Source organism: Ursus maritimus, unplaced genomic scaffold (assembly GCF_017311325.1).
Source record: "Ursus maritimus isolate PB19 unplaced genomic scaffold, ASM1731132v1 scaffold_3, whole genome shotgun sequence".
NCBI lineage: Eukaryota > Metazoa > Chordata > Mammalia > Carnivora > Ursidae > Ursus > Ursus maritimus.
The window spans coordinates 48,094,971-48,122,000 of NW_024425563.1; the positions used below are offsets into that span (position 1 = coordinate 48,094,971).

General features: G+C 40.2%; 1 protein-coding gene across 2 annotated transcripts in view; it reads left to right on the plus strand.

The window, feature by feature from the left end:
* Window positions 1-26,739, plus strand: part of SKAP2 (src kinase associated phosphoprotein 2) — a 165,926-nt gene extending 139,187 nt beyond the window's left edge. Inside the window, exons 10-13 of one of the 2 annotated variants that reach the window (XM_008686427.2) lie at window positions 5,181-5,258; window positions 10,805-10,917; window positions 23,851-23,952; window positions 24,309-26,739. In XM_008686427.2, the coding sequence (XP_008684649.1) occupies window positions 5,181-5,258; window positions 10,805-10,917; window positions 23,851-23,943 (284 nt within the window). In that variant the 3' untranslated portion in view covers window positions 23,944-23,952; window positions 24,309-26,739. The remainder of the gene's footprint in view (window positions 1-5,180; window positions 5,259-10,804; window positions 10,918-23,850; window positions 23,953-24,308) is intronic. The other variant, XM_008686428.2, reaches the window with a different exon arrangement.
* The last annotated feature ends 291 nt before the right edge of the window (window positions 26,740-27,030 follow it).

A 27,030-nucleotide genomic window follows, 5' to 3' on the forward strand; every position in this document is an offset into this window, starting at 1 on the left:
AGACGATATTCAAGTGAAACTTTAAAAAACAATCCGTCTGTAAACTGAAGAGAAGGTGGAGAGAAGTCACACATGCTGGGGTTTCAGTCCCTGTTCTAACGACTTGTGTGGACCTGGGTTCTTCAAGCTCTGTAAGTTTCATTTCTGCATCCATAAAATGATGGTAAAAATACCTGTTATTACCTCATAGAATTGTTATGAGGATTTAGTTACCTAATGGATATAAATGCATAAGCATGAACATTTAAGCAATAAATATTAACTTTTCTTGAGACAAACATAGTCTCGTGAGCAAATGAAATCAGGGCAGGTAGAGATCTACACCCAGTCTTTATTTCAGAGCATAGCTTTTGATTCTGTGCTTTATGTCTCTTAAAATACATTGTAATTCAGCAGAGCTGTTTTCTGAAGGTACTTAGAAAGGTAATCATTGTGTGTGAGTAAAAGATTTTCTCATGCTGTCCTCTTCTCCCTGGAAGACACGATAAGATCAGTTTTCAGCCTCTCTGCGAACGTCACACACCCTGTTTTGGTGCTAACAAATTGTCGTTAGCCTTTTTCAAGCAATGTCAGCTGTACGTGTCATTCGCTTATCACTTTTCTCTTTTGGTTATTTTGTCCTTAAACAAAGAACATTAGTAAGCAAGAAATAGCCATTTTGTAAAAACTGCATAGCTAGACAGATCTGTGATCCTTATTAGGGTAATAATCCATCTGTTATGGAACTTGGATCAATTTGTAAATTAAATTGATTAATCTAGCAGGGGAAAAAAAAAGGTCTTGACTTTTCCCACATAAGCATTTCCTCAAATGGTAGTCATCCTAAAAAGATTTGGGAAGACTCAGATCTCTGGTATTCTTTCTTTCTCTGCTCAACTCAGAAGGAAGGCCAAACATCTTCTGAAAAGGGGAGCGAGAGTAGAGTTCAGCTTTTGGATTCCTTGGGATCTGACTGTTCCTGGAACTTCCATATTTTTGACTGGCTATAATGTTAAAGCCTTCTGATGATGACCAGAATATTTCTAATACTCACTATTAGTTTAGTAAATGCGTGACTGTGTTTGAATTATCTTCTGCAGTTAGTTTCCTGTTATTTTCATCTTGTCTGATCAACAAAATCTTCTGATGATTCTCCTAACAATGTGTGATTGGAATAATAACTTCACATGTTGAAGAGTTTTGTGCTGCAGCTGAGACGCATGTAAATACAAGCTGCTTATTTGCAAGAAGCTTCCAGATTTGCAATATGATTGCTATGGAAACCACATAATGAAAACCTTATAACCATCTGTGTGGTTTGATGGATTTTACCGCATAGCTGAGCTGTTTTTGTTTACTGTTATTAAAATGTTGAATGGAATATATTAACCCACAAACACTGACTATTTGAGGTATTAATTAGTATTGTATAATGACATTGTGACTCAACACCAAAATAAAATATGTTTAATAATAAACCTAAATAAAACAACATGTGTGTATATTTCTAATATATTGTGGAGGTGATTATTGCCTAGAATTTTCATTTGTCCTTATGTATTTTTGGAGTGGTGTGGAGAGTTTTTCTCTGTTAGTAGATGAACATAGTAGGATTTATTTTCATGATTTTGAATCCATTTGTTCACTCCATATTTATTGATCATCTCCCTTGTGCCAGATTGTATTCAAGATTCAGTCTGAGTTCTTCCCCCTAAGATTAAAACACACACACACAGACATACACACACACACACACAAACACACACACCAAATTTGACTGTGTTTTCTTTTATATGGAAGCTGTTTGTATTGTTAGCCCGAGATAAAATGAGTTGTTCGAATATTGTTAAGAAAAACTGATGTATGAAATGCAGAAGGCTTTGACCTAAAAATAGGTTGGAAATGGAGAAAGGAGGTTTTTCAAATGAGTGTTTCCTCTTCTAAAATACTGCTTGTTCAGAATCTCACATGGATTTCAATTTGGATACTTCTCAGTAAATATTGATACTTCAGTAAACATTTTAATATCATTATTCTGGTAATTTAAGAATACACTGTGTACATTATAGGCACTTAAATTTTAGTAAAATAAGAATAAAGTCATAGTAATAAATTCTTCTAAGTTCATTGTTTACTTTGCCAAGAGTGGAGTTTTCCTTTTTTTTTTTTTTAATATTTTATTTATTTATTTATTTGACAGAGATAGAGACAGCCAGCGAGAGAGGGAACACAAGCAGGGGGAGTGGGAGAGAAAGAAGCAGGCTCGTAGTGGAGGAGCCTGATGTGGGGCTCGATCCCATAACGCCAGGATCACGCCCTGAGCCGAAGACAGACGCTTAACGACTGCGCCACCCAGGCGCCCCAAGAGTGGAGTTTTCCATTCAATTACTGTAATTAGTTTTTGTGATTATCTTGACACTAACTTTGGGTGGTGAGTCTATATCCAGTCGTGTCTTCTTAAGAGCAAAATTCGTGCTCCCTATATTGTTGTGGTCATGGCCTTTGACTTGAGGGCAAGCGCCCTTCACTATTTTTGAATTTACTCCTTACTGTCAGATTTGTGACCCAGTCGGAGGAGAGGGAGGAGCTAGNNNAAGAGAAAGTGTGAAAAGTAAGGTAGGTTTTCTCCTTTAAAAAAAGTTAACCATCTGTAGGATAAGTAGGTTGGACCAAATGACTGTAAATGTCCCTCATAGCTTCAAAATTTGTATGAAAACATCCTATTAACTCATACATGATAACTAGTCCTTGCGGTTTGGTGTAAGTGAGATAACTTGTTGAAAAGGAAAAAGACAGGATTTAGTATTAGATTTTTATTAGGTCTTCCTGTATTAATTACTATTTGACTGAACTATATTAAATTGCCAACATTAGGGTCAACTTAATATGTATAAAGTGCCAAGTATTTCCAGCTGTTCCTTTTTTTGGAGCTTTCATTATTTTGTTTGAATTGAGTTACAGAAATTCAAAACAGTTCTTGGTTTGTTTTATAAGTACAGTAACTCTCAAACTTGATTTAAATGTTGAATTTTATTAATCACCACTTCAAAGTTTGCATGAGACTTCTAATTTTGCATCTGTACTCCTGACCTCTCTACCAAACTTTCCAGTTGCCTCTGGACATTTCCCCTGGGTTGCCTCGCCAGTACATTAAATCTCTCACATCAGAGGGGCATCTGGGTGGCACAGTTGGTTAAGCTTCTGACTCTTGTTTTCAGCTCAGGTCATGATCTCAGGGTTGTGGGATGGAGTCCTGCGTTGGGCTCTGCGCTCAGTGGGGAGTCTGCTTGACATTCTCTCTCTCCCTCCACCCCTCCCTGCCTCGAATAAATAAATTTAAATCTCTTACGTCAGAAACACAGCTCCTGTGTTCCCTCAGCAATATAGCTTATCACGGCTGTTCTTTTCTCAGGAATGATGTTCTCATTTCGCTGTTAACTAAGCTCAAACGATTGCTCTTCCTCCCTTAGCCTTCCACGTCCAGGCAGGCACAAAGTTTATCAAATTCGAGTTCCTTTCCCTCTCCTAACTGGCTCCTTTCCATTTCCTCTGCTGCTTCAGTTCAGGACTTCCTTCCCCTTTAGCCAGACTCTGAGTGGTCTCTCTCCCCACACCCTCCTTCAGGCTCTCTGGGACAATGGGATCAGATGACCATTCCTCAAGCATAGTTTTTGGTCCTGCCCTTTCTCTGCTCAAACATCTTCTGGGCTCTTATTGCCACCAAATAAAAGGCTAAAGTCCACAGCCGGGTGTTTATGGCCCTTCAACAGCTGGCCCAAACCACCAGCATTATCTCCCATCCTGTTCTTCCCCTTTGAGTACTGCATTCTTTAGCCAAATGGGTATTACTGTGCTTTTTCTTTTGCTTATTAGGACTGTCCCTCTGTCTAGAAATTTCCTCCTTCCTATCTCTCTCTATTCAGATTTTCTCCATCCCTCAGAGCCTTCATGGTGTCCCCCCTTGGGTGGTTTCCTCTCTGCGATCCTTCCGAAACTTGCCTCCCATGTCAGGTTCTATGCTCCTTAGACACTGTCTTCTGTCGCCTGTAGGCTGTCAGCTTCCTGAGGGCAGAAGCTCCCTACTGTCTTTGCCTCCCTGGCAGAACCTCTCTCTTACAGGTAGCTAATATCTGATGAAGATTTATCGGTTGAATTAATTAATAGTCATAATGGCTATATTTATATATTTTGAATATTTTACTTTAAAGTTTTTGATTTTTCTTGAAAGTATTCTTTCTGAACTCCATTTTTCTTGAGCATGCCATTTTGTTCATAGGTCGTGCCTTAAATATTTCTAAACTGTATATAAATCCTTAGGTGAGGAAAACGGACATGTAATAAATGTTTCTTTAATGTAAAATAATTAAATATAGTCTATTGACTCTGTTTAAAACTCTTCTCATTTAATCATCTCCTATTTCTTTAACTGGGGGGAATGAATGGGATAGGGGAGTGTGGAAATAACAAGCATAGGGCCCTGAATATGTTGCAGCATAAAGAACACAGACTCCATGATCACAAGCCTGAGCTTGAATCACAAACAGCGGATGTTTCTTTACTTTTCTGAGTCTCAGTTTGCTCATCTGTAAAGGAGGATTTAAAACGGTCTGTGAAGCCTTAACATCTGCGATAGCTTGTGGCACATAGTAGACCCTCAGTAGCATTTGGGGGGAATTGCCTTGCAGGGTGAGGGTCCTTCTAGTCTTCTCCTGTGAAGATCAAGGGGGAGCACATGCAGCATCTGATACTCAAGGAATGATTTATAGGTTAACCGTATTTCATATCACACATTTTCCCTTGGCCCCACCGATGTTTTAGGGACCATGGTTTTATCTGTGGTCTCCTGCCACAGTGTAATGGGGGTCTGTCCATACAGTGCTGGGTGTTCCTTCCCCAGATTTCAGGGCCGGTCTGGATTTAGGAGTGTTCCAGATGTGTTTCTAGAAGTACTTAAAGCATGTGCGGCATTAGTACGTATCTTCAATTTTATCAAGCCAACTGGTAGGGTTGCTATTCGGAAATAGCTAGAGGTTTGTTTGTTCAGCTTTCAGTTATTGAGGAAGGAATGTGAATGCTGAGTGGTTTCATTCTTTGAGAGGGAATATTTATACGTTCTGAACTTTCAGTTTTGCTCGTAAGATGGGGTGAGTACTGTGATTTCTGAGGACACCCTTCAGTGTGCCGTCTCTCTTTGTTCACAGAAGAGGAAGAGGAGAGCACTCCTGAGAAAGTGGAGGAGCAGAGGAAGATGAGTCAGGAGAGTGTTCATCCCACCACAGGTAATGACTGGTGTGGCTTCCTGGGGAAGCTTCTTCTGGTTTAGTTCACTTTCCCTTCAGTCACTTTCCTACCGCTGGAACGATGTTTACACAACTCCCCGAAGTTGGCTGGTTCGATCTGGATATCTTATGGCCGATAAGCTGCTTTGTCCCACTTAGGATGCATGGAAACCACTTGAGAAGGATTTATAAAGTAAGCCAATTTATACAAGGTATTCCTTCCTGAATTACTTTGTAATGACTCAATTAGCTTTCATTTCTGCACAAAGGAGATTTAGTTGCATAAATTAGCTTATCATCATTGAGGAAGTGTCACTGCTAAAGGACAGTTTATAGATACGACATGCAGTTGCTGTCAAACCTATAAGAATGTAATATAGACATCTGTGTATACTTTGTGCTTGAGCAGAACAGACTTCTGCCATTCAGAGACTAACAGGGGACAACAAGTTGCCCAGGGGACTGGCAATGTAGACATCTCTGAAAAGGTCAACTTGACACAGGCTCTGACAATCGACCCACAGCTCTGTCTTCTTTGATAAAAATCAGATAAACTTAAGACCGCTAATTGATCTGCAGCCTGTTTAAATGTTGGCCATGCATATCTTCGTTGCATATGATTAACACAGAAAGCAAATGAATTGGGTAAGAAATGCCAGAGTCCGGTGACAGCAGTTTAAAAATTGGAAAAGGCCACTGATGGCCTAGAAGGCTAGGAAGGATATTCCCCTTATCCATTTCCACTTGGCACATGGCCCCAAGAACTAATTATGACTGAGACTGGAAAAATAACTATACATGCTATGTACAAAATCACATGATATGGGCAACTTTTTTTTTTTTTTTTTTTTTTGGTGGTTGTTATTTCCAAATAGCAGGAGATAAACCATATCTGTAGTGCAAGCATGAGGTTAGCTTTGATAAACCAGCAATTACTTTACACGGGAAGAAGAGAGGGAATGCCTTCTTATCGGGCCTTTTACACCTCTTCACAGCCGCATGTCAGCTGGGGCAAGGTCTGCCATATCATCCCATGTCCTGCAAAGAGCTGGAGTTGAGGGTCACCTTCCCTTCTCTGATACGTTCATACATCACTCTTTCCAGCTGTCAGAGGCTGGGCGGACGGGAAATGTGTGTTCAGGAAGTAGCTTTCCCGAGTCCTTCCTACCGTGACACGTGGAAAGGAAACAGAGGCCTGATTTCCGGACCCGGACAGGAAGGCAGGAGCAGGTTGCTGCAGGAGGTTTTGGTTCGCTTTTTTCAGAAAGGAAGTGAGGACGACGGCATTGGATGTGAGCACCGGGGTTGCATAAAATGCAGCTATAAAGCGCTAAGGCTGAGCGTAGCCTTGAGGACGCTACCGAGTAGTGTTTAAGGTTGCGTGTTTTATTATGTATCGTAAAGCTTCTGCCAAAAGCCTGGAGGTTTTTGTTTTTCTAAATCTCGACGCAGGTGTAGAAGGTAGACACATACAGATATTCCTTCCATAAACATAAGCATTTTGGCTGAAAGCAATTGTATTTTTCAAAAACCCTTTTAGAGTAACTCTCTCCCAAATTTTTGCCTTTGAGGGAAAGAAGAAAAAAGTCAGTTTTTCTTCAAAGGAATGCAGTAAGTAGATTTAGCTTTCCATGCAATAGCCATAAAGCACTGCAATAATTCTTATCTTTAGTGACATGAAATTCTTTTCAAGCAACAGTTTTAATGCTTTTGCATCTCAGTGACCTTTGCTCTGTCTGGGCTGTCAAAGATGTAACACTAGAAGTTTGTTTGCTGTGCGGGGCAGTGAGTTGACAAGGGTATTGCTATCTTGCTGAGTATCACAAGACGTGAACTTCTAACCTTACTCAAGAATGTTATATATTTTTCACGTTGACCGATTTTACTTAAAAAGAAAAAAATTCAGACGAATGTAAAATACGTAAACAAAAACACAATCTTGTATTTCTTATAAGTTCTTTCATGTTCAAGCTTACATGTCTTGCATGGATTTATGATTTATACACAAAATAAAGATTCCATTTGACTTATTTGCTCGCTGTGGATTATGCTTATCTTTCTGAAATGCTTTTTCAACCTCCAAGACCACTCAGGAAGAGATTCTCCATTATCTTATTACTGAATGGTTCAGTCCTTGTCATCATATTTTTAAAATCCTTTGTTTTTTGCAAAAGTATCTCTGATTAGTTTAGCTTATATTTTCCTAACAGTTCTGTTACTGCCCAATGATCTGTTTTTGTATGTTTTCAAAAGCAGGAGCAAAAGCATTGTTGAAATCCTTCACAGGTTGGCTAATTTAGAATGGTTGTTTTTTCTTTCTTCCCCTTCTTTTTTAACCATTCACGCCTCCCAGGACAAGAAATGTAATGAGGTGGGGTTTTTTAATTTTGAAACCATACATCATGACGTGAGAAGGTTAATCCACGCAGTGATGACAACTAAACAGACTTATTTGTATTCAGAACGTATGCTTCTCTGCGGTTTACACGTTATGCTCCATACCATTTTTGTGTTGTTTTTTAAAAACATTAATTTGACGTGGATTATTTTTCAGTGGATAGGCGAACGATGCTAACTTTTGTGAACTCACTGTGCTTCTGAGGCTGTAGCCATGAGTCATTTTTTTGGGTACGGTCAGCCACCCTTAAAATTTTTAAATTTGATATTGTAAAAAGTAAACCAGAGAGAAGCTTGCTGCTCTCAAAGGAATAGATAATTCCTAATTTTTGTATCTAGAATTCCTACCCAGAATTTTAACGTTATTTCCCCGAGGAGACCAAGGCTAATAAATCTATACTGTCAGGTTTTCTCTCTAGTCGTGGATCTTCTGCTTTATGTAACTAGTATTGCATTCTGAAATAGACAGAATAGTAAATTGTGTGTACATAGAGTCGTGCGACATAAACAACTTATTATGCTTTAACAGAGCTCACATATGGGACACAGAAATGAGGTTGGTCTTTGGGTAACATCATCATCGAGATTATAGAAAGCACAGTCGAAAGGCATCTTTTTCCCAGGATTGCCAAATCGCTAGCGCTGTTGCCTCTTTACAGCAGTGAGATTTAATGAAATGCTCATGAGGCACGTCTAGGGAGAGATGCATCTTGCACACGGTGGGGGTCTCTCTTCCCCTCGATGCGCTTGGTGAAACTCCCATTAACACTAATGGGAGTCACAGGAGCACATGAGGGGAAGGGAGACCCCAAAGTGATAAGGATTATGTGGCAGAAATCACCATATACTTTTTCTTTCCTTCTTTCTTCCCCCACCTCTTGAAAATCAATTGAATGAAAAACTGTTGGGAGAGAATCTGAAAAAGGAGGGGCAGGCGGCAGGCTGGACAGCTGGGGACGCACTGGGACGCTCGCGCTCAGCCAAAACTTCTCTAGTTTTAGCCCAAGTTTTGTTTCTTTAACCTTTTTGGATCAAGCCTCAGGCTAAGCAGCATGGGGAACACACAGGAGCCTCGACTGGGGAAACCAGCTATTTAGATCCTTTTACCTCCTGGCCAGTGACTGTGGGGGAGGGCCTTGCATGTGAAATGATGTCATCCTCTCTGTGCTCTAATTCCTTGACTTTTAAACTGACACTGACGGACTGCATGGGGCGCAACATTTGACCCATTTAGCAGTTGATTTAATCTGACTAGAATGTCTCAACTTCTAAATCTCTATTTGTCTAAATAAGTGGTTTTTAAAGGAAATCAGTCACTTTATTATTAAGTAATTCTTTCTAAAAGAAAAAATTGACAATGTTTGGAGTGATCTGTCCAGCCGGAGTGCCCTCTAGTGTCCATTTGTAAAATTTACTTAATATGTGCTTTGGGGGAAAATGTAATGAAGGGTGGCCGCAAGCATTGTTAGTTCGTGGTTGGATTCCCAGGCTCATAGACATCCCCGCTGGTATCAGTGATGAGTGCTCAGATGCTGGAGGGGAAAGGTCAGAAAGGTGTCGGTCTCTCTCTTCCCTTCCGTCCTTCCTTTCATCTCTCCAGCCATTTTTCTCCCCCCCCCCCACTTTGAATTTTTAGAAAACAGGAGAGAAAATTTAATAGGATTTGGCTAGATTACGCATTGTAGTCATTGTTTATTTTCTCAAAGTACAATTGAAAAGTATCATCTTTCTACATTTTCACACTCCACGTTATTCAGATTTCCTTTTTGGCTTTGAAAACATGTTTCGGATATTAGAATTTTCGGAACTTGTGATAAACTTTTACCACTTGGTGTAATTCTCAAACTGCGTGGCGTCAGACGCCCCGACAACGTGCCTGCCTGTGTTGGAATTGCCAAGGAGCCTGCTGTTGGAGAGCCATGTCACAAAACTACCATGACAACCCGGATCCAGCACGCGTCTCCACAGTTAGCCCCTCCGAAGTCAAAGATGACATTCCAATGATGGAAGTTGTCAGCACGTATATGTTCCGCCTGGTTAGTGAATACACGGACATCTTATTGATATTACGTGCATTCTTTTTGCGTTAACTCATCAAAACTCAATTATCATGAAATTAAAAACAGGAAACAGTTCTCAGTGTAACAAAAGCATCCAGTGTGTTTAACTGTGTGCTGCGTTTCAAGAGAGCCACATTGTATAAGTGACAAAGCATTTATTACCCGGTTTATTGTGGTATTACAGAGCGGAGAGCGCTAAATAATCAATCAGTTAATGGTCTGTATGGCAGTTTGAGCACATCACATCCATTGTGCTTATGCCGTTAGAAGGATGAGCGGATAACTCCAGTGTATGTTGCGTGTTTATTCAGAGCGTAATGTCCTCAACTGGGGCTGACAGAAGTCTTGAAGAATGCAGCCTCGGCATTGCCAATTGCAAAGTTGCTCAAATATTTTAGAAATAACTTTGAGAGGCTTTCGGTACAAAAGTCCCCAAAGATAAGAGCTGGAATTACCCTTTATGTTATTCGCACTTTATCTTCTTCCTCTAACCAGCTTGAGGCTTTCGAATTAAGCAAACAGAAACCGTTGCCTGGTTTGGCTTATATCTGTGCCCCTCTTGGCTCCTTTATGATTTTTTTATTATTGTTCATGAAGTGTCCGAAATGCTAACGTTTTCTCTCCCTCCCTTCATCTCTCCTTTTTGGTACTTTTTAGAAATTCTGCAAGGTGGCTCTTTGCGTGTGTGTCCCATGTCGTGGCTGTTGCTCATGGGGCAGTGTGGCCGGCTCACCGTCAGAACGTCTTGCGAGTGGGGTCAGGGCCATTATCAAAAAGAAGTGGGAAGGAACTTTTAGATGCTGGTTTGATGAGAACACATTGCAAGTACAGGTTTTAGATGAAACAAGAGGGGAAGAGAGAAAACAAGAGACATTCCAAAAGAGGTCTCTTTGAAAACAGCCCTTAATTAGATCACTGTAAGAAGTAGAATTTTCCTATAAATGTAGTCAAATGTTCTTTGAATCAGGACAGAATTGTTTTCGCCTGTTTTGGTGGCTTGAGGCAGCCCTTTAATTTCTCTTGGTTCATTTTAAATAAGGGCCCATTACATGGAAGCTCTAACTCGTGTTTTCTCGCTCTTCCTCCTAGGAGATAAAAGCACGGATTATGCGAATTTTTACCAGGGTCTGTGGGACTGCACAGGAGCTCTTTCTGATGAGTTGTCATTCAAACGTGGTGATGTGATTTACATTCTTAGCAAGGTAAGAAGACACCCCAGATGACAACTGTGAAGGGTGAATACAAAGCTAGATTTTTCTGCATCTGGGTTTACAACACTGGGGAAAAATGCCAATTGGAATTCCTCTAGGTCCTTCCTTGTTAACAATTGGGAGTTCACAATAATTAATTATTTTGTCAAGTGAAATATAATCAAATTTTAAACACAATCAGATAACAGGATTCAACTTAACAGTGTGTTTACCTATCACTTCAGCCTTTGGCTCACATCCACACGCTGCCTTCTCCAGAAACAATATACTTATGTGAAAGTTAACATTGTAAGGTATTAGGTTATTTATTATGTTTTTCTTTCCTCTTCCTTTTTATTCTTCTGTGTGCTTATTCTGGTTTTATCTGCCATTCACTACTGGAAACACTGTTTATAGTAGAAGTTTTTCATCTTTATGTAAATACATTGGTGTTCCGACAATTTAAAAGCAATGCTTTTTTTATTCAGACAGGTTTAGGTGATTTTTTTTAAGTTTAACATAGTTGTATTTGTAAACGTAATGGCAGAGTCTGTCGCTACGAACTCGTCCATATATATATATATATATATATATAAATCGATGTCTCTGTCTCGTAACATACTGGATGACTGGAGATCTTTCTGTTTTAGATCTAAAAGTCATGTTTCTTGTTGTGATGCCATGTGTGAGCTCCCTTAATTTTCATATTTAACTTTCCCTACTGTGATATGGGGATTAAAAAAAAACCTCCCTCAGTCTACGTTATGAAGCTATTTTAGAAACAAATGATGTATGAAGACTATTTAAATATAAGTAGGGAGATGTTCTAGAAGTCTCGGAGTTTAATGTGGTTTCTTGATTAGACAAAAATTTGTACTTTTCAGAAAGATAGTAGGACTTGCTAGATGCAGAAGAGAATTTGGAAATGAGGTCACTTACTAACTTTTAACACAAGGTGGCTGGTGGATAAAATCGTGACGTAGAAAATCGTAGAATACTTGAATGAGGGATCTGAGTGATGGTCATCTGCCTGTTCTTGGTTATACAGATAAGGGAACTTGGGTCAAGAAAGTGCCAGAACCAGTGCTTAACCAAGCCTCTTGACTCCCAGACCTACGCTTTCTCCTTTTCTCCTTTGCTTCTCATCTGAAACTGTTATAAAGTACCTACAAGAGGCAGGAAGGGCCCATGCGAAGCACCAGGAATCCAAGAGGAATACTACAGAAGCACTTGTAGATTGTTGGGGGGAAATATTTAGTAAGCGAATGTTGCCAGCCGTGATAATTGCTAGTTGAGGTGCCCAGAGGGAAGACTCCTCACTTACTTTGCTCTGTCCTCTGCTGCTTAGTATGTTTGTTTTTTAAGGAAAGATGCTTTTAGTTCGTGGGAGCCAACTCTTGGATTAAGCCTATTATTGAGCATTTAATTGTCCTGAATTAAGACAACACTTTTAAAAAAAGATTTTATTTATTTATTTTTGAGAGAGAGCACGAGTGAGCACAAGCAGGGGGAGCAGCAGGCAGAGGGAGAAGCAGACTCCCCACGGAGCAGGGAGCCCGATGCCGATGATGCCGATGCGGGGCTCCGTGCCAGGACCCTGGGATCCTGACCTGAGCCAAAGGGAGACGGTTCCCGACTGAGCCACCCAGGCGCCCCAAGACAACGCTTTGTTGAGTGAATTACTTAGTATAGAAGCCGAACTGATTCATTTCAGTTTAAGAAAGTTTCTTGGAGTTCTTCCTCAAATCTGCTCAGCTCAGTTTCTTTCACCAACTTAGCCGCAATTGTGTATCAAATTAAAAGGTTGATCAGCTTCGACTTGGAATTCCAAACTACAGGGATAAATGGCTTATAGTCTTTATATTATTATGGTAAAATGTGAAACTTATGAAACCCACGTGGGTCTGTTCTTAAACCTCCTTTATTAATCAAGCTGTCTGCATTGCTGAGAAGCTCAGAGTACCAACCTCTAGGACACTGTGTCAGACAAGCAGAGTTCCCATTGCCTCAGAACATTGTTTTCTGTTATTATGAAGTTAAAAGTACAATCCTAGGCACATATCACACTTCTAGGATCCCGGGGCAGGTAATTTCTGTTCTCCCAACCCTGTTGTGTGGAGGTTGTGATTTTGCGCATGGAGCTTTATCATAGAGCTAAGCGTAGTGGTGGTCCAGCTCGAAGGAAGAGTATACCGCCATCTAAAATGTCCAAATGCTATTATTTGGGTATTGCCTGCCAAAAATAATTCCTCAATCAGCCCTTCACAAGGCTTGAAGTTCCACAGTCAGCATCATTTCATGAGGGGCCTCCTAGGAGTGATTCTTCCGTCTGGAGCTCGTTTTGGTTTTTAAAGGAGAGACAAGACATTGTTAGCCAGCACGTTACCACTGTTGGCTGAATGACTGAATACCAGTATTTATCCAGCTGTGGACTTGGGAGCGTCAACCAGGTAAATGTTGTTGAGGGTAGGAAGAAAGGACACTTAGCTCTCCCTTGATGGGATGCGGACAAATTCTGGACCATTAGTGGACATCTTGGCTATTGGGTTTTAGGTTGCTCTGGGAGTCAGTATACGTTTGTGATGATTCTTGCTTCCCCAGTTTGGGGGGGACCGTTTTGGATAGGGATCTCTGGAGACTCTAATACATTTTTATTGGCTTGGTCTTCCAGCTTTTATCAACACTGTGGCCAAAATAGACCATAAATTAATATCACAAATTCATCTAATATGTTAATAACAGCAATTCGAAGGTTTCACACCACTGTAAATTCAGAACTCAAGGTCCTTAGAAGAGAGTGAAAAATTGCTCAAAAGGACTTGTTTCTAGATCAAGGTAGAGAGAGAGATTTTTTAAAAAAGTACAAGTAGTATAGGAATCACTAGCATTGTTGTATGTCTAGAAATCTGTGTCCTCTTTCTCAGAGTTATATTAGGTTTTATGGTGATAGAATGAAATTTTACCATTTTAATTTATTTTTACACCATCTAGTGGCTCAGAATGAGTGGTGCAGGTAATTACAGCTAATGTGCACAAGCAAAATGATGTCATAAATTCAACTTTAAATCCAGCTATGGATTGTTACTTTCCTATCTCATGTCAACAAAGTATTAGCATTAATCATAGATTTTTTTCATCATTCGGAATTAAATGTAAACATTGTATACATAAGGAAGAATACATTTTAAAGGAGTCTTAATACAATATTTGTAGAGGCATTAAAAGATGTGTACTTTGTGAAGAAATCAATGCGACAACTTTTCAAATAAATAATGCCATTTAAAAGATTTTAAAGAAATATGACTGGGACACCTGGGTGGCACAGTCGGTCGAGCGTCAGACTCTTGTTTTCGGCTCAGGTCATGATCTTGGGGTCGCAGGATCAGGCCCGAGTCTGGCTCTGTGCTCAGTTCCGAGTCGGCTAAAGTTTCTCTTTCCCTCTCCCTCTGCTCCTCCCCGTGTGCGCGCTCTCTCTCTCTCTCTCTCAAATAAATAAACCTAAAAAAAAAAAAATAGGAATACAACTTGCTTTTCAAAATTAATCTATATTTTGTAGTATTTAATTACCACTAACCTAACTTACCTTCTAGAAGGTTGTCAGTGCTGAAGTTACTCTTAAAAAAGGTAACAGAGGATAGTTTAAGAAAAGATGCACTTAAATCTAAACAAAATATAGATAAATCAAGGACTAAAAATGGTGTGCATTATAATAAAGAGGGTTTTAATTTTGTAAGGGAAATGATGGAAAAAGATTGAACTAGTTTGACGATAGGGCTGTCTTCATTAAAATGCACTATAGAAGTATAGTTGGTTTTAAAATTCAGTCCTCTTTCGCTGTTTTTGCAAGGAAGCCTTGATGGGGTGTCAGCTGTGCTCAGTCAGCCTGGGGGTGATTTATTTATTTCAGGCCTCTTTTGAGAGTTCTACAAATCTTAGCCTTTAAAAAAATTTTTTTTTTAGTGAAAAACCAATGTTGCAATAAAGAAGAGTAAGCAGAAAACCTGCCCTGCCCCCTTCCCTTTGTAACATTTTGCAATTAGCAGCTGTCACGTGACCCCGGGCTGAGCTAGCCTCTCTTTCTAAGTGTCTGGCATTTTCTAAGTTTTAACCTTCGAAGCGCACTAATAATAAATTTAAGTACTGCTTACCAAAAAAGGAGAGCCAGTAACTTTTTGCTTATAGTTCCTTTCACATAGGGTGACTGCTGTTTTTTATGTATGAAAATGCGTTCCATACTTCGGTAGTTCAGCAGATATTTGGAAATTTTTTTTTCTCCCCTAAAAACAATGGGGCACATTTACAGGAACGGATGAAAGTGGAATTTGTAATTTTAATGAGAGCTATGTTGTTAGTGAATTAATTCTGAAACACACGGCCTGATTTCTGATTCGTTGGATGGGGGAAAATCATATTTGAAGTAAAAATATCTTTTCTTTTCTTTTCTTTTCTTTTCTTTCTTTCTTTCTTTCTTTCTTTCTTTCTTTCTTTCTCTTTCTTTTTTAAGGAAACGGGTTGTTTAAAATCAGGTCAAATTCCATTACTAGGTTACGTTTCACTTTTATTACCACCTTAAACATGGACATAATATCCTGGTTAATAGTATTTTCATAGATGCATGTTTATGAAATTTTAGGATTTTACCAGCAAGCTCCGGGCTGTATAGCCCTGGGCTTACCGCACTGCCCTGCACACCTCTGGTTATGTCATTCTACTTGCTCTTCTGGGCTTACATCCTCCATTAGTTTATCTTTCAATCTGTACTCATTGGTAAATTGCTAACCACATTCCTATTCTTACTTTTAAAGCAATAAATTATTTTTAGAGACTTAATGACAGGGGAGCTATNCCTCAGCAGGAAAGAAGCACACTACTTTGTCTGGTAGTAACAGAAAAACAAGAGAGTTTAGAGTCCTGGAATATTTTATCTAGTCTAGGACACATGTGAATCGAGCACTGCAGCTTTCTGAGAAATTTCTTATTAAGTCAAAAGCAGGAAATGTAGGTTGACGGCGTTCACTAATGTGCAGTAAAGGGGCTTTTTTTTTTTTTTTTAAGTGTGTATTGGCTGGAGGTTCAAGCATCGCCTCTCTTTGTATCTGTGACTTTTTTCAGTGATTGGTGAATTGTGACTGTCACTGACCATTTGCTTCTCATTGTAAAAATGGACCGATTCCGTTCCTAGGGCTTTTCTGGCTTCAAACCTACCAGAAAAAGAAAGTAAAATGAAAGTCCTGCCGAGCTCTACTGGCAGAGTTACTTTTCAGGTTTCTGAGTTTTTCCTTTGTGACCATCTGACCCAGGGTGCCACAAATAGCATAACCAACTGCTGAGGAATAACTAGGACATCTCAATATAGGACATACACCGATGCTAAGCTACGTCCCAAAATGTTACTCTGTCTTCCAGCCTTTGGGGAAGGAGGAAGGAGTTCTCTGTGCTTGGACTGTGTTTGTGTGGGTCTGATGGCGTTTCGTTTCCATGCTGTCAGTATGGGAAAGTCATGGGTACGGTGGACCTACTGCTTGGCATCCCCCCACCCCCCGGAGAAGATGTTCTGGTTCCAGCCATGGGGCTCCTCTTGTTATCTACATACTAACATGTCCCAGTACTTCCCTCTTTTCTCTTACGTAAAATGGAGGGAGCATTTCAGGGAAATGTTGACAGCTGAAAGGGGAAGGTGATTCTGGGAGGCAGGCTGGCAGGCTCAGCCCCTGCAGTGGCTTGAGAGGTCAAGGACACGCCAGAAGACAGTGTCAGAGATGCAGGCAGAGCAGAAGTGGCAGTGGAGGGGCGGCTACAGGCTGCAAGGCTGTGTGGTTTAATTCTGCATGGAATAAGCCAGAAGCAGAACAGAACAACCCTAAAGACAGCACGATGTTGATAATTTTGTTCAAAATCCAAAATTGAAAAATCCATGATCTCTTACGCCCTTCTGTCCCACCCACCCCCCAAAACTCAGGAACCCCCTTAATATCTGTATAGCAGCGTTCACTCCTTTGAGGTGTCTCCCTCTTCATCCCTTTGGAAGAGCAGGGCAGAGAACGGCTCGTAATAATCATATTGCCTTACGGTGCAGCAACTCTTTTCATCGCCCTGGTATTTTGCTATACAATTAGTGGGAAGAGAGGGAGGGAATGAAGAAGGTTTGTTGCATACCTGCAATATCCTTTTCTAGGCCATCGATAGGCTTTCACTTATCTGATCATAAGATAACCCTATGAAGTCTCCGGTGTGATAATTTTCCAGATGAGGAAACTGATGCTCAGCAAGGCTATTATGTAAATCACCTGACAATACCAGCTGGAAAGTACCTTCTTCTGGAATCAAAGCAGATCGGACCCTAGAGCTTTCTGTCTTTCTACTTTGCTAGGCCTACTTGGGGACTAGGAGTATCAGTCTCTTGACCCTGAACTCTTTGAGGTAGACACTGTGTCTTAAGTGTTGTTGTATCCCCAATACCTAATATCATGGCAGACACATGTTTAATATGTGTTTGTGAACATACAGGTAAAAATGGGAAATAATCCTGAACGCTTAAAAGAATTTCGAACGATGGAATCGTAGATTTAGGGGAACCTTCGTGCTCGCCCTTTGCTTTATAGGTGAGGAAATCTCAAGGCTCAACGTAATTGGGGAAAATAAATAAAAGATGCCAGGAGAAAAAGACTACCCCTGTGGAGACCTTAAAAGACTAGAGTTTGGGCACTTGAACTTCCAGCTCAGCCCTGAGCTTCTCAGCAGCCAACTACAAAAGGGGTGAGAGTCCAAATGCATAATAGTGAGACTTACTGATTTATGTTAAGTATGTAACTGGATTATTTCTCAAAGAGTGTTGTAAATATAAACCAAAAAAATCATCCCTAAAGAATTTCGGGATTGCCCAAGGCTGCATATCTAGTTAGTAACAGAACTGGGATGAGACTCTGGAACTTCTGGGAGAATAATCACAAGAACAATGAGGAGCTGAAAACCCAGGAGATTTTCCTTTGCACCTGCCACACTGTTTCTGCCTTTACAAGGTTCTGTCTTAACCGCTTCGGTCCCTACGATAAATTCAACTGAATTCAGTTCTTCAAAGACCCGAGATTATTTGGTCCCCGTTGTGCAGGGGACAGATACCTCTCTTTCCGCAGGTGGAATGTAGACTCTCCAGACAGGGTACCCTTTAGCGCGCAGGAGGAAACACGGGGGCAGCAGCCGGCCCGAGGAGGGACAGCGTCGTTCCGATTGCGAAGCTGAACACACTTAGAACAAACGTTTGTTTAGTCAGTGCTAAAATTCTTCCAGTATGTCTGATATACACAAAGGAAAAGATCTATCTTTTGGGAATTACACTTCTTAAGAAAATATTTAGGATTGTCAGCTGGTGCCTCATCCGAAATAAAGCCCGAGCAGGCTTCCGCGTCCGGTGCCTATTTACTGAGCACCTTTCCCCGGGGGCTGTGTGGGGCGTGCCATCGAGTGTAAGGTAGGGCCCTGATCTGGGTTCGTACTTCATTTTCGTTCAAGGGACAAAACTCAAGTACATACAATCCGCTGAGGAATAAATGCGCAGCTTGAGACGAGCGCTGTGCGTGCGGATGAGATCATTTGGAGGCCGAGGCGTGACAGCTAGGGTGGCTTGAGCCAGGTCGTGGCCGCTGGTGAGGATTTGGCTGAGGAGGGGAGGCGTTCCTGGGGAGGAAGGCACCACGTGCAGAGGTGGGAACGAGTGTGGCGTGGGAGGGTAGTACGGCGCTGGGCAGCTGGTGTAAGTGCCTGAGCGGGGCTTGCCACGGGCGCCAGAAGCTTCTGGAAGAACAGAGAGGCCGAGCTGAGGATGCAGAAACCCGGGGTGAGGCGAGGAAGGGCCGGAGCAGAGTGGTGACAGTTGGAACAGACAGGCGGGTGAGCCTGCGAACGGTTAGCGGAGTCTCCCACTGGTCCGTGGAATACACTGAGTGCCAAGGCCACTTCCTGCTGAATAGGATTCGATCTTTTCTTGGCCTACCATCAGTCTGAATAGCAGTCTGAATCGTCAGACCGAGTAGCACTTTTTACTGGGTGGTACTGTAAGTGTGGATTGTGTGGAAACTTGAGTTAAATGTGTCCTGACTCTGGAATATAAACTAAAATTTGTTATAGTAACTGAATTCTTACTGTCAGCTTCCTCGCTTGTCCTTTGTCTCTCTTGCTTTAAAAATGGAGCGCACGGTACAGAGAGGGGAAAAAAAAGTGATTCTTTGAATTAGCGTAACTCAAAGTCACACCTGCACAGTGAATTATAAAGTAATGAGGGTGATTTACATAAGCTGCTAAGAGACTCGGTGTCTTTAAGCAGGTTCATGGAGAGAGGTGTTCAGACATCATGGAGGACCTTAGAGAGGGTGGGTGTCGATTTCCTCATCTATCAGCTCAGGAGACAAAGATTCGAGGAGTTAATGTGTAGATAATAATAGTAAAACACTGGGGTTGTCAGGTTCCTGTTGTGCATTTTAAGGGATGAAATGACGGGTGTATGAGAAATGAAGGGAAGCTTAGGAAGTTTCTAGTCGGAGATAGTAAAACGGAAAAGATTGAAGAGGTAGCCTTGAAGAACGTATTTCTGTATTTTAAATAAGTATCTAGTTTTCATACTACCACAATGTTTATGAAAAATTGAGACTATTACAGTGAATAGTTGGAAAACAAGGGTAAAGTCCACTGATTGTGAAACTCAATGCATTTTATATTTTGTGAATAAAATAAACTTCATTTCTGCTAAAGGCTAGTATGTTTCAAAGCACAGATAACATGTTCGGAGAAAGGACAGGTAGTCTTTCAACCTTTCTAACACCTGTTGCATTCAGACAGGTTGGTAACTAGTTTCTGGAAGGGGTAGGACATATCAGGAAATCTTTTTCAGTGTTTCAAGTTTCTGTGAAGGCAACATTCTTTTACCGCACTGTTTGCAGAAAGGGGATTAACACACTTGAGACACGAGAATCACGGTGCTGAGCAGGATTCCAGTGAATGTCGGGGCCTTACTTAAGTATAAACTAACGCGCTGGCAGAGAGCAAAGACTGAGTGAATGAGTAAGCATGGACATGTGTTTACTGTCCTGCGGTTTCACGTGAGCAGGACGAGTCCTTTCCCCCTGCCCCGATTCCATAATCGCTTGCATTTATTGCCTAGTAACTATTAGCTGAGGCCAAAAATTTTACTACAAAATAAAACAAATAAAAACGATTTTAATGGCAGGAAAATTGAAAACAGAAGAGTTAGAGCACAACGGTGCGGCGCCACTTTATGATTATTTTCTCGGATTATTGGGCAGGTTTGGCTCTTTTTTTTTTTTTTCTTTTTTGACTGCCACGTTACATTTTGCCTGGAAGCCATCCATTTTGCAGATATCGAATTTCTTCTGAGTACTATTTTTATACCATAAGCATCACTACACCTCTGGATCTTGATAGCATTACTGCGGGAGGAGGAAGAAGCTTTGTGTTAGTAATTACCTAACATTGTCAGAAGCTGACTGCAGGCCTCTTTCTAGTGATAACAGAATAACCGCATAATGTAGCTTTATAGCACATGATTAATAGAAAATAATTACACGTCCTACAAAGGGATGCAATATTTCTTATAAATTGACTGGAATGGTTTCCTGTAGATTAAAGGACTCTTCATTATTTTATCAGTCCTCCCGAAGCACAGTCACTTGGCTATGTTAGCGTTTTCGTTGATGTTAAGAGCCGAGGAGGGTGAAGGATACCAGATGGCAGACCTTCTTGTACCTGAGATCTCGTGTGCCATAAAGATGACATGATGCTTCCTAACCTTTCAGAGATTTAGATGGCAAGCCTGGTATGGGTTTGGCTATTTTATTTTTTTGTTTAATAACAAGATAAGGCTTGAGGGTTGTTTATCTTTCTTTTTTTTTAAAGATCCACCTGTGACTTTTAGAACAATACGATAATTAGTATGTGGACAGTAGGGCAACACTGTATGGATTGCATTATTTTCCACTGTAAGTAACATGTCATGTGCGATCCCATTTGTTTGGGAGGGGCGAACAGGGAAGGCAAAGAGGCAGAGTCTCTTCTTCAAAGGGAAAGCTTAGATGGTATCGAATCTTGAAGCTCAAGTTTCGAATACCGTACTCCGAGAAGCATCTTCATTCCAATTTATAGGCTGCACGTGGTTTCGTTGGGACTCATGTGGCTCGGGAGGCTCCTACAGAGGACGGGGACGATACAAGTAAAAGCTTCTGTGTTTGCAGTCTTGTCGGCATACTCGAACGGCCGCAGCGTAAATCCATAAATTTGCCTCCTAGATTTTTACCTCACTGTATTTTATCTTACCTCTCAATTCCACACAGGAGTCTTCTGTGGAGTTCTTCACAAATGTAAAGTAATAAGCATTCTGATTTTTTACCCTTTTCTGACTTAAACCTGTGGCATTTTAGAGTACTTTTATGAGCAAATTTCATATGCTTTTGAGTTATTTTAAATTAAGTGAAGCACTTGAGATTATTTTAGTCTGAAATTTTAATGTTTTCCTGGAACGTTACTTTCAAGGGCTGTGTTTGCAGCTGAATAAGCTCCTCCCTCCTATTTCCGACTGTACTTTCTAGTTAATAAATCTTGCCAGTGACCCGTCAGGCCGAATTCTCCAAGTGTGAAGTATGTCATTGGTCCTTTGGTGATATGGTTCTTTGGAAATCAGTTTCTTAAATTTGGACGTGAGTGAGCTTTTTGAGAACAACAGTAAGCCCTTACTTGAGAGTACAGACTGTAACCAAAGCGAAATATTGTAAAGTGACGTGAGTACTCTTGTTCGTCCTCTGCATTTAAGCCTTGAGCCCAGACTGAGGGCTGTTCTTGGAAAGCACAGTTGGGTCTTCATACACCCTCGCGCTGAGGATGCTCTGTCTGCCTGTTGGGGGCGCTAGTTCCTTTACTCTTTACAAAGAATCAGTTTTTAAAAAAAACGTTAGACTGGCATTGGGTAAGAGCTTTCATATTCAAACGCACCCTGTTAACCATCTATTTTGAAATCTTACAGTGTAGGCCTTTTGCCTCGGGAAGGTTAAATACATTTGTTTTGTGGAGTATTAGGCCCTAATTGTATTCATTGCCTTAAAAATTGAAAAGGGCAGTTTTATTAGGTACCTATTAAGATATAATGGTTGCTAATCATAGCTTTCAGTAAGTTGGTGTTTTCTTCTGATAAATAGATCCTACATAGATTATCGTCACCATCCCTGAGTTCAGGCGTCAGACTCTTTTCGTCACTTAGTTTTATCCACTAAATTCACACTAACATTGAACTTTTAAACTTAAAATCTTGAGTCCTCTGCCTCATGAGCCAGAGCTGTGCCCTCAGTAGAATAAGAAATGTCGGGTTAGCCTGACCCCCCCCCCAACCACCTTTTCCTTCCACCTCACTCTTCCAATAAACCTGATTCTGGCACAACCCACTGTTTAAAAAGCACACGGAGATTTTACCCGAGTGTTCTCGCTATTGATAGACTGCGTATCAATACACACGTGCTAACGTTGCTCCAGCGTATTGAGGAATCATCCGATTTTCCTTTCTGATGGTCAACAGCGTATACTAATCATTTCAGATGTTAAGTCTGTGCCAGTGTGAACATCCCCTCCGCACACGTAACTCCATATGCATATGCACATTTATCTATGACTCAGATGTTGGAAAATCATAGCCTATTGAATTACTTTGGGGATTGATTTTAAAAATTTATCTTATATGAAAAATTAAATTTGGGTCCTACAGTGCTTTTGCAGAGTATTGCTTTTGGAAGATATTATTCTTGAAACTTGTAATTCATTTTACTTTGTTTGTATCTCACTAAACATAAATAAATTTGAGATAAAAATACATTAGTCAATCTGGCAGACATATGAGACCCGTTGCAGTGTGTTCCCGATGCCTAAAGCAGTGGTGTATCTGCCAGTGGAGGCAAGGGGGAGAGATGCAGGTATGGGTTTATCTCACATTGCGAAGTAAATGCGAAAGTGACTCATCAATCACTCTTTTTTACAGCTAGATTAATATTTCGCCTTTATAACTTGAGATACTTTATTTCTTATTGATCCTCCACTGTAAGGGTGAACCTAACAGCACCTTCCAATTCCTACCACCCATCCTTTATCTAATGTAGTTTTTGATTAGTGAAAGCTTAACAATCAATGCCTTTGGGAAGCTTTTTAAAAGGAACCTTTAAAAATTATTTTGTAAAGCAAATATTTTTGGATATTATTAGTTTTTTCTTGTTCCCTCATTTGTTTAAAATATCTATACTCACATATTAGATTTTTCTTAAGGGGCATAGCTCTGCATTCTAAATAATTTTCAGTCATAGGAGTTTAACTAGGAATCAGTTTATTGTGAAAAAGTAATTCTTTCCTTGCTAGATGATAAGCTTCGTAGAGGCCAAGCAAGATGTATCCTAAGGACCTTGGCTGTAACCTTGTAGCCTCTGGCACTGGTATTTGCACAGAAAAGGTGTCTCCCAGGCTGTGTGTGTGTATGTGTGTGTGTGTGTGTGCGTGCGTGCGTGTGTGTGTGTGTGTGTGTGTGTGTATGTGAGAGAGAGAGAGAGAGAGAGAGGAAGGAAAAGAAAGAGAGAAAGAGGAGAGAGGGAGGGAGGGAGAAGGGAAATGGGCCCAGGGAGCTGACTTCCTCATGTAGTTCCATTTGCTAGGCTCTTATCCCAAGTGACTGTTTCTGTGTTCTATACGGAGTAATAAACAGGCTTTGTCTTATATGTTAATTTAAATCTTTGCCTAACAGCATTTTTAAGTGTCCAGAAACGAACAAAAAAAGATTAAAATGTTTCAATTTGCAGCTCAAGCTCTCGTAACTTTATAAAAAGAAATAACATCTCTAAGAAGTTGCATAGAAACGACATTGTACTTACGCCAGTCTAAAGGTTAATATTGCATATTGTTTTCAATTAGGAATACAATAGATATGGCTGGTGGGTAGGAGAAATGAAGGGAGCCATTGGCTTGGTGCCGAAAGCCTACATAATGGAGATGTATGATATTTGAGAGTCCTGGGTAAGTACATTTTAATCCAATATTCTGTAATAGCTCATATGTTCTCTTGGTCTCTGCGTTATGAGTCTTTGCCTTTTAAAAAGTCTTTGTAGTTTTCTGATAGCACAAAGATCGTGCTCCCACATCATCTTCTTCTTTTTTTAAAAAATCTGGTTTAATTTTTAAAATAACTTCATAGAATTTACTTTGGAAATAGATTATTTAGAGAAAGTCCCTTTGCTAATAACTGGATGTTCTCCCAAATTCTCCTCTTGAGTAAAATACCACTCTTTCTGGCCTTTCTGAGGAGCTGAATTGACAAAATGCTGAGTAAATATTCATTTTTCCTTGCCTAAAAGTGTATTTTTTTTTCTAAGCAGGAAAAATCAACATTTCACCTGAAGAGAGAAATTCAGATGCAGCTTTCCCTTTCTGCCTGCGGAAAAGGAAGATTCTCCTGCTGGTCTGTCAATGCTTTGGATTTAGAATCATCTTGAGAGCATGAGCGGCAGCTCATAACCTTTTTGTGTTTTGTTGAACGTTTTGTCTTTGTTATTTTATGCATTCATTATAATATTCCTCTGATGTGAAATTAAATAAGGGATATTAATGTAAATTAGAGGCAAGCAGTAAAGTTGTACCTGTTGCTGTTTTGCAAAAAAATAATAATAATAATAATATAGTTTTTATTTACTCATTTGATTTGTGTGAAGAATTCAGCACAATTTTATACGCACCGCACAGTCACTGCTGCTTTCGGCAGGAGTTGTAATTTCTCTTCATATTGGATGTCAATTATATTTTAGAATGTAATGTATAATTTCATGGAAATTTTAATTGAATATATCATGCAAGCTTTTGGTAGATGCTATCTAAAGAATGTGGCTCTGTTAAAACTTTGTAGAGGATCGATCTCAGTACTGATTTTTCACACAACAGTGACATGTTTTCATGGAAGAATTTTTACTGATTTTTACTGCATGTTAAAGAAAGCCACAGGAAAGAAAGAATGACAGAATCGCAGATGGTAGTGTGCTGGCCCCCGGGACACATGTGTGGCCCCGAACCACGGTGTGTGCGAAGCCCTTTATCAGTAACAAACATCCTGGTTCGGTGGTGGGCTGGCCAACATTTTCCACCACCGTTTTGTTTAAATTTAATAAAATAAAAGATTCTTAAGAAAGCCCCTTCTGCATCATACAGCGGCAGAGAGAATCTCAGTGTATTCTCAAAGTAAGCCGATCTAATGGAACACTGTCTTACCCTGCCTGATCGTGGCCGTGCTGTTCGAGTCCCACCACAAAACAGTAGAACTCCAGAGCTGAGTTTCCTCTGTGCTTCTCAGAGCAGTGAAAAGAAAAGGAAGGGCTCAGAGAGGAGAGCATAGGAACCATGGTGGGAACATGTACCAACAGGTGGAAAGGTAGTGTGCGGGGCTGACTTTGGAGGAGTATACTCTGCTGCCTGAGCAAGCTTGGTGCAATGATAACAGTACCTTTTCATGTATGTCTGAAATCGAGGGGATTGTGGATGCCGACAGCGTACCAGTATGGCTTTGATGTATGTATATATCGAAATGTGCTGCTGATTGGATCATTAGTCAGCTGTTATTGAATCATTGACTAGTAGGTACTACCTTTGTGGAACTTTCCAGATCTTTGCTTTATAAAGATAAAGATTCTAGCTGTGAACGGGCTGATATTTATCCCCCCCTTATTTATAGAAAACTATTTATAAGCAATATATCAGAACTTACATTTTACCATTGTCTTCTTAATACTGCGATCATCAGGATTCAAATGTAATGAAATAGATTTTTTAGTTTTCGGGACTGTGGGTAAACTCTAGTTTACATAAATTAAATGTTAAGTTAAAGCTCTCAGAAATTAATTTGTACACTCGTTAATCTTTTCCTAATAGCCATTGGAGTCGATTGAAATCATCTTGGCAAAAGTGAGACAACTGGAGATAAATCTAGTGGTCTGTTTTTCAAAGCCTGAGAGATTAAAAAACAAAAAGCAGTGTGGGTTTCCCCTGAACATGTTGTCTGGGTTGTGGATAGAGGTTTCAGGCTTCTAGTTTAAGTGAAGATTTTAGTGCTGGGCCAGTAGGTGGCAGCAGCTTTTCATTGCATGCCAAACCCCTGGGCGACCCCTCCCCCATTCGGCACAAACGAGCAGAAGGTAAAGCATGTAAAAGATTTTTGCCTCCTTTTACAGTTAATCCAGGAGAGGGAGTCCTTTGCCAACGGATGACCAACAATTCCAAGCCAGATAGTCTCTGTGAATGGTGACAATACAGAAATAAAGTGTTACTTCTGTCCAGAGCTCCTCTGGCCTTTGTTCTTGTTGAACTTGAATATAGGTGGGCGATAAGAAAGGAAACAGAAGATTTAAAATGAGAGTGACAGGAAAAATAATCATTACTTTAGCCTCGTGACTACTTTATATTCATTTGGCGAAATCATTTGTATACTACCAGGGAGAAAGTTTTCTTTACACCCTTGATAATATGTCACACTCTCTTCAAGATCATAATAATATCATTAATGTGCATTTAAACAACATGGCTTGTTAGAAAATATGCTAATTGCTATGTTCTCATTATGTTTGCTTAGCTTTTATTTGTTTTTCTATGAACAGTTAGAGAGCTAATTTTTTTCAAAGGTGATTGTAAGTCATATTTTATATAGCATTTTGCTTGATTATTTGCTCTGTACTGAATTCGTGCTCTATTGCCATTAGATCTTACAATAATGTTCCACTCTGCAAATTTTTAAGGTTCAAATAAAGTTTAATTGTTTGCAAACTGTTATGATGCTAATAATTCAACAGCCTGCTGTGTTACTAATGAAATTACTTTGTTATGATTAATTTGGAAAATAGTGTGTTGATTGTAGTAATTAAGCACAACAAGGTGAAGTAAATGATTCTAATGCCATCTGGCCTCCAAACTGAAGGAAGAAATGAAATAGAGCTGTCATCTGAATTTATTCAAAGAAGTAAGGATACTACAAATGACTTCTACTGCTCTAGGATTCACACTTAACCACAGCTCACGCCGTTCTGTTTTTGCCACTTCGTTGCATGTGACACCTTC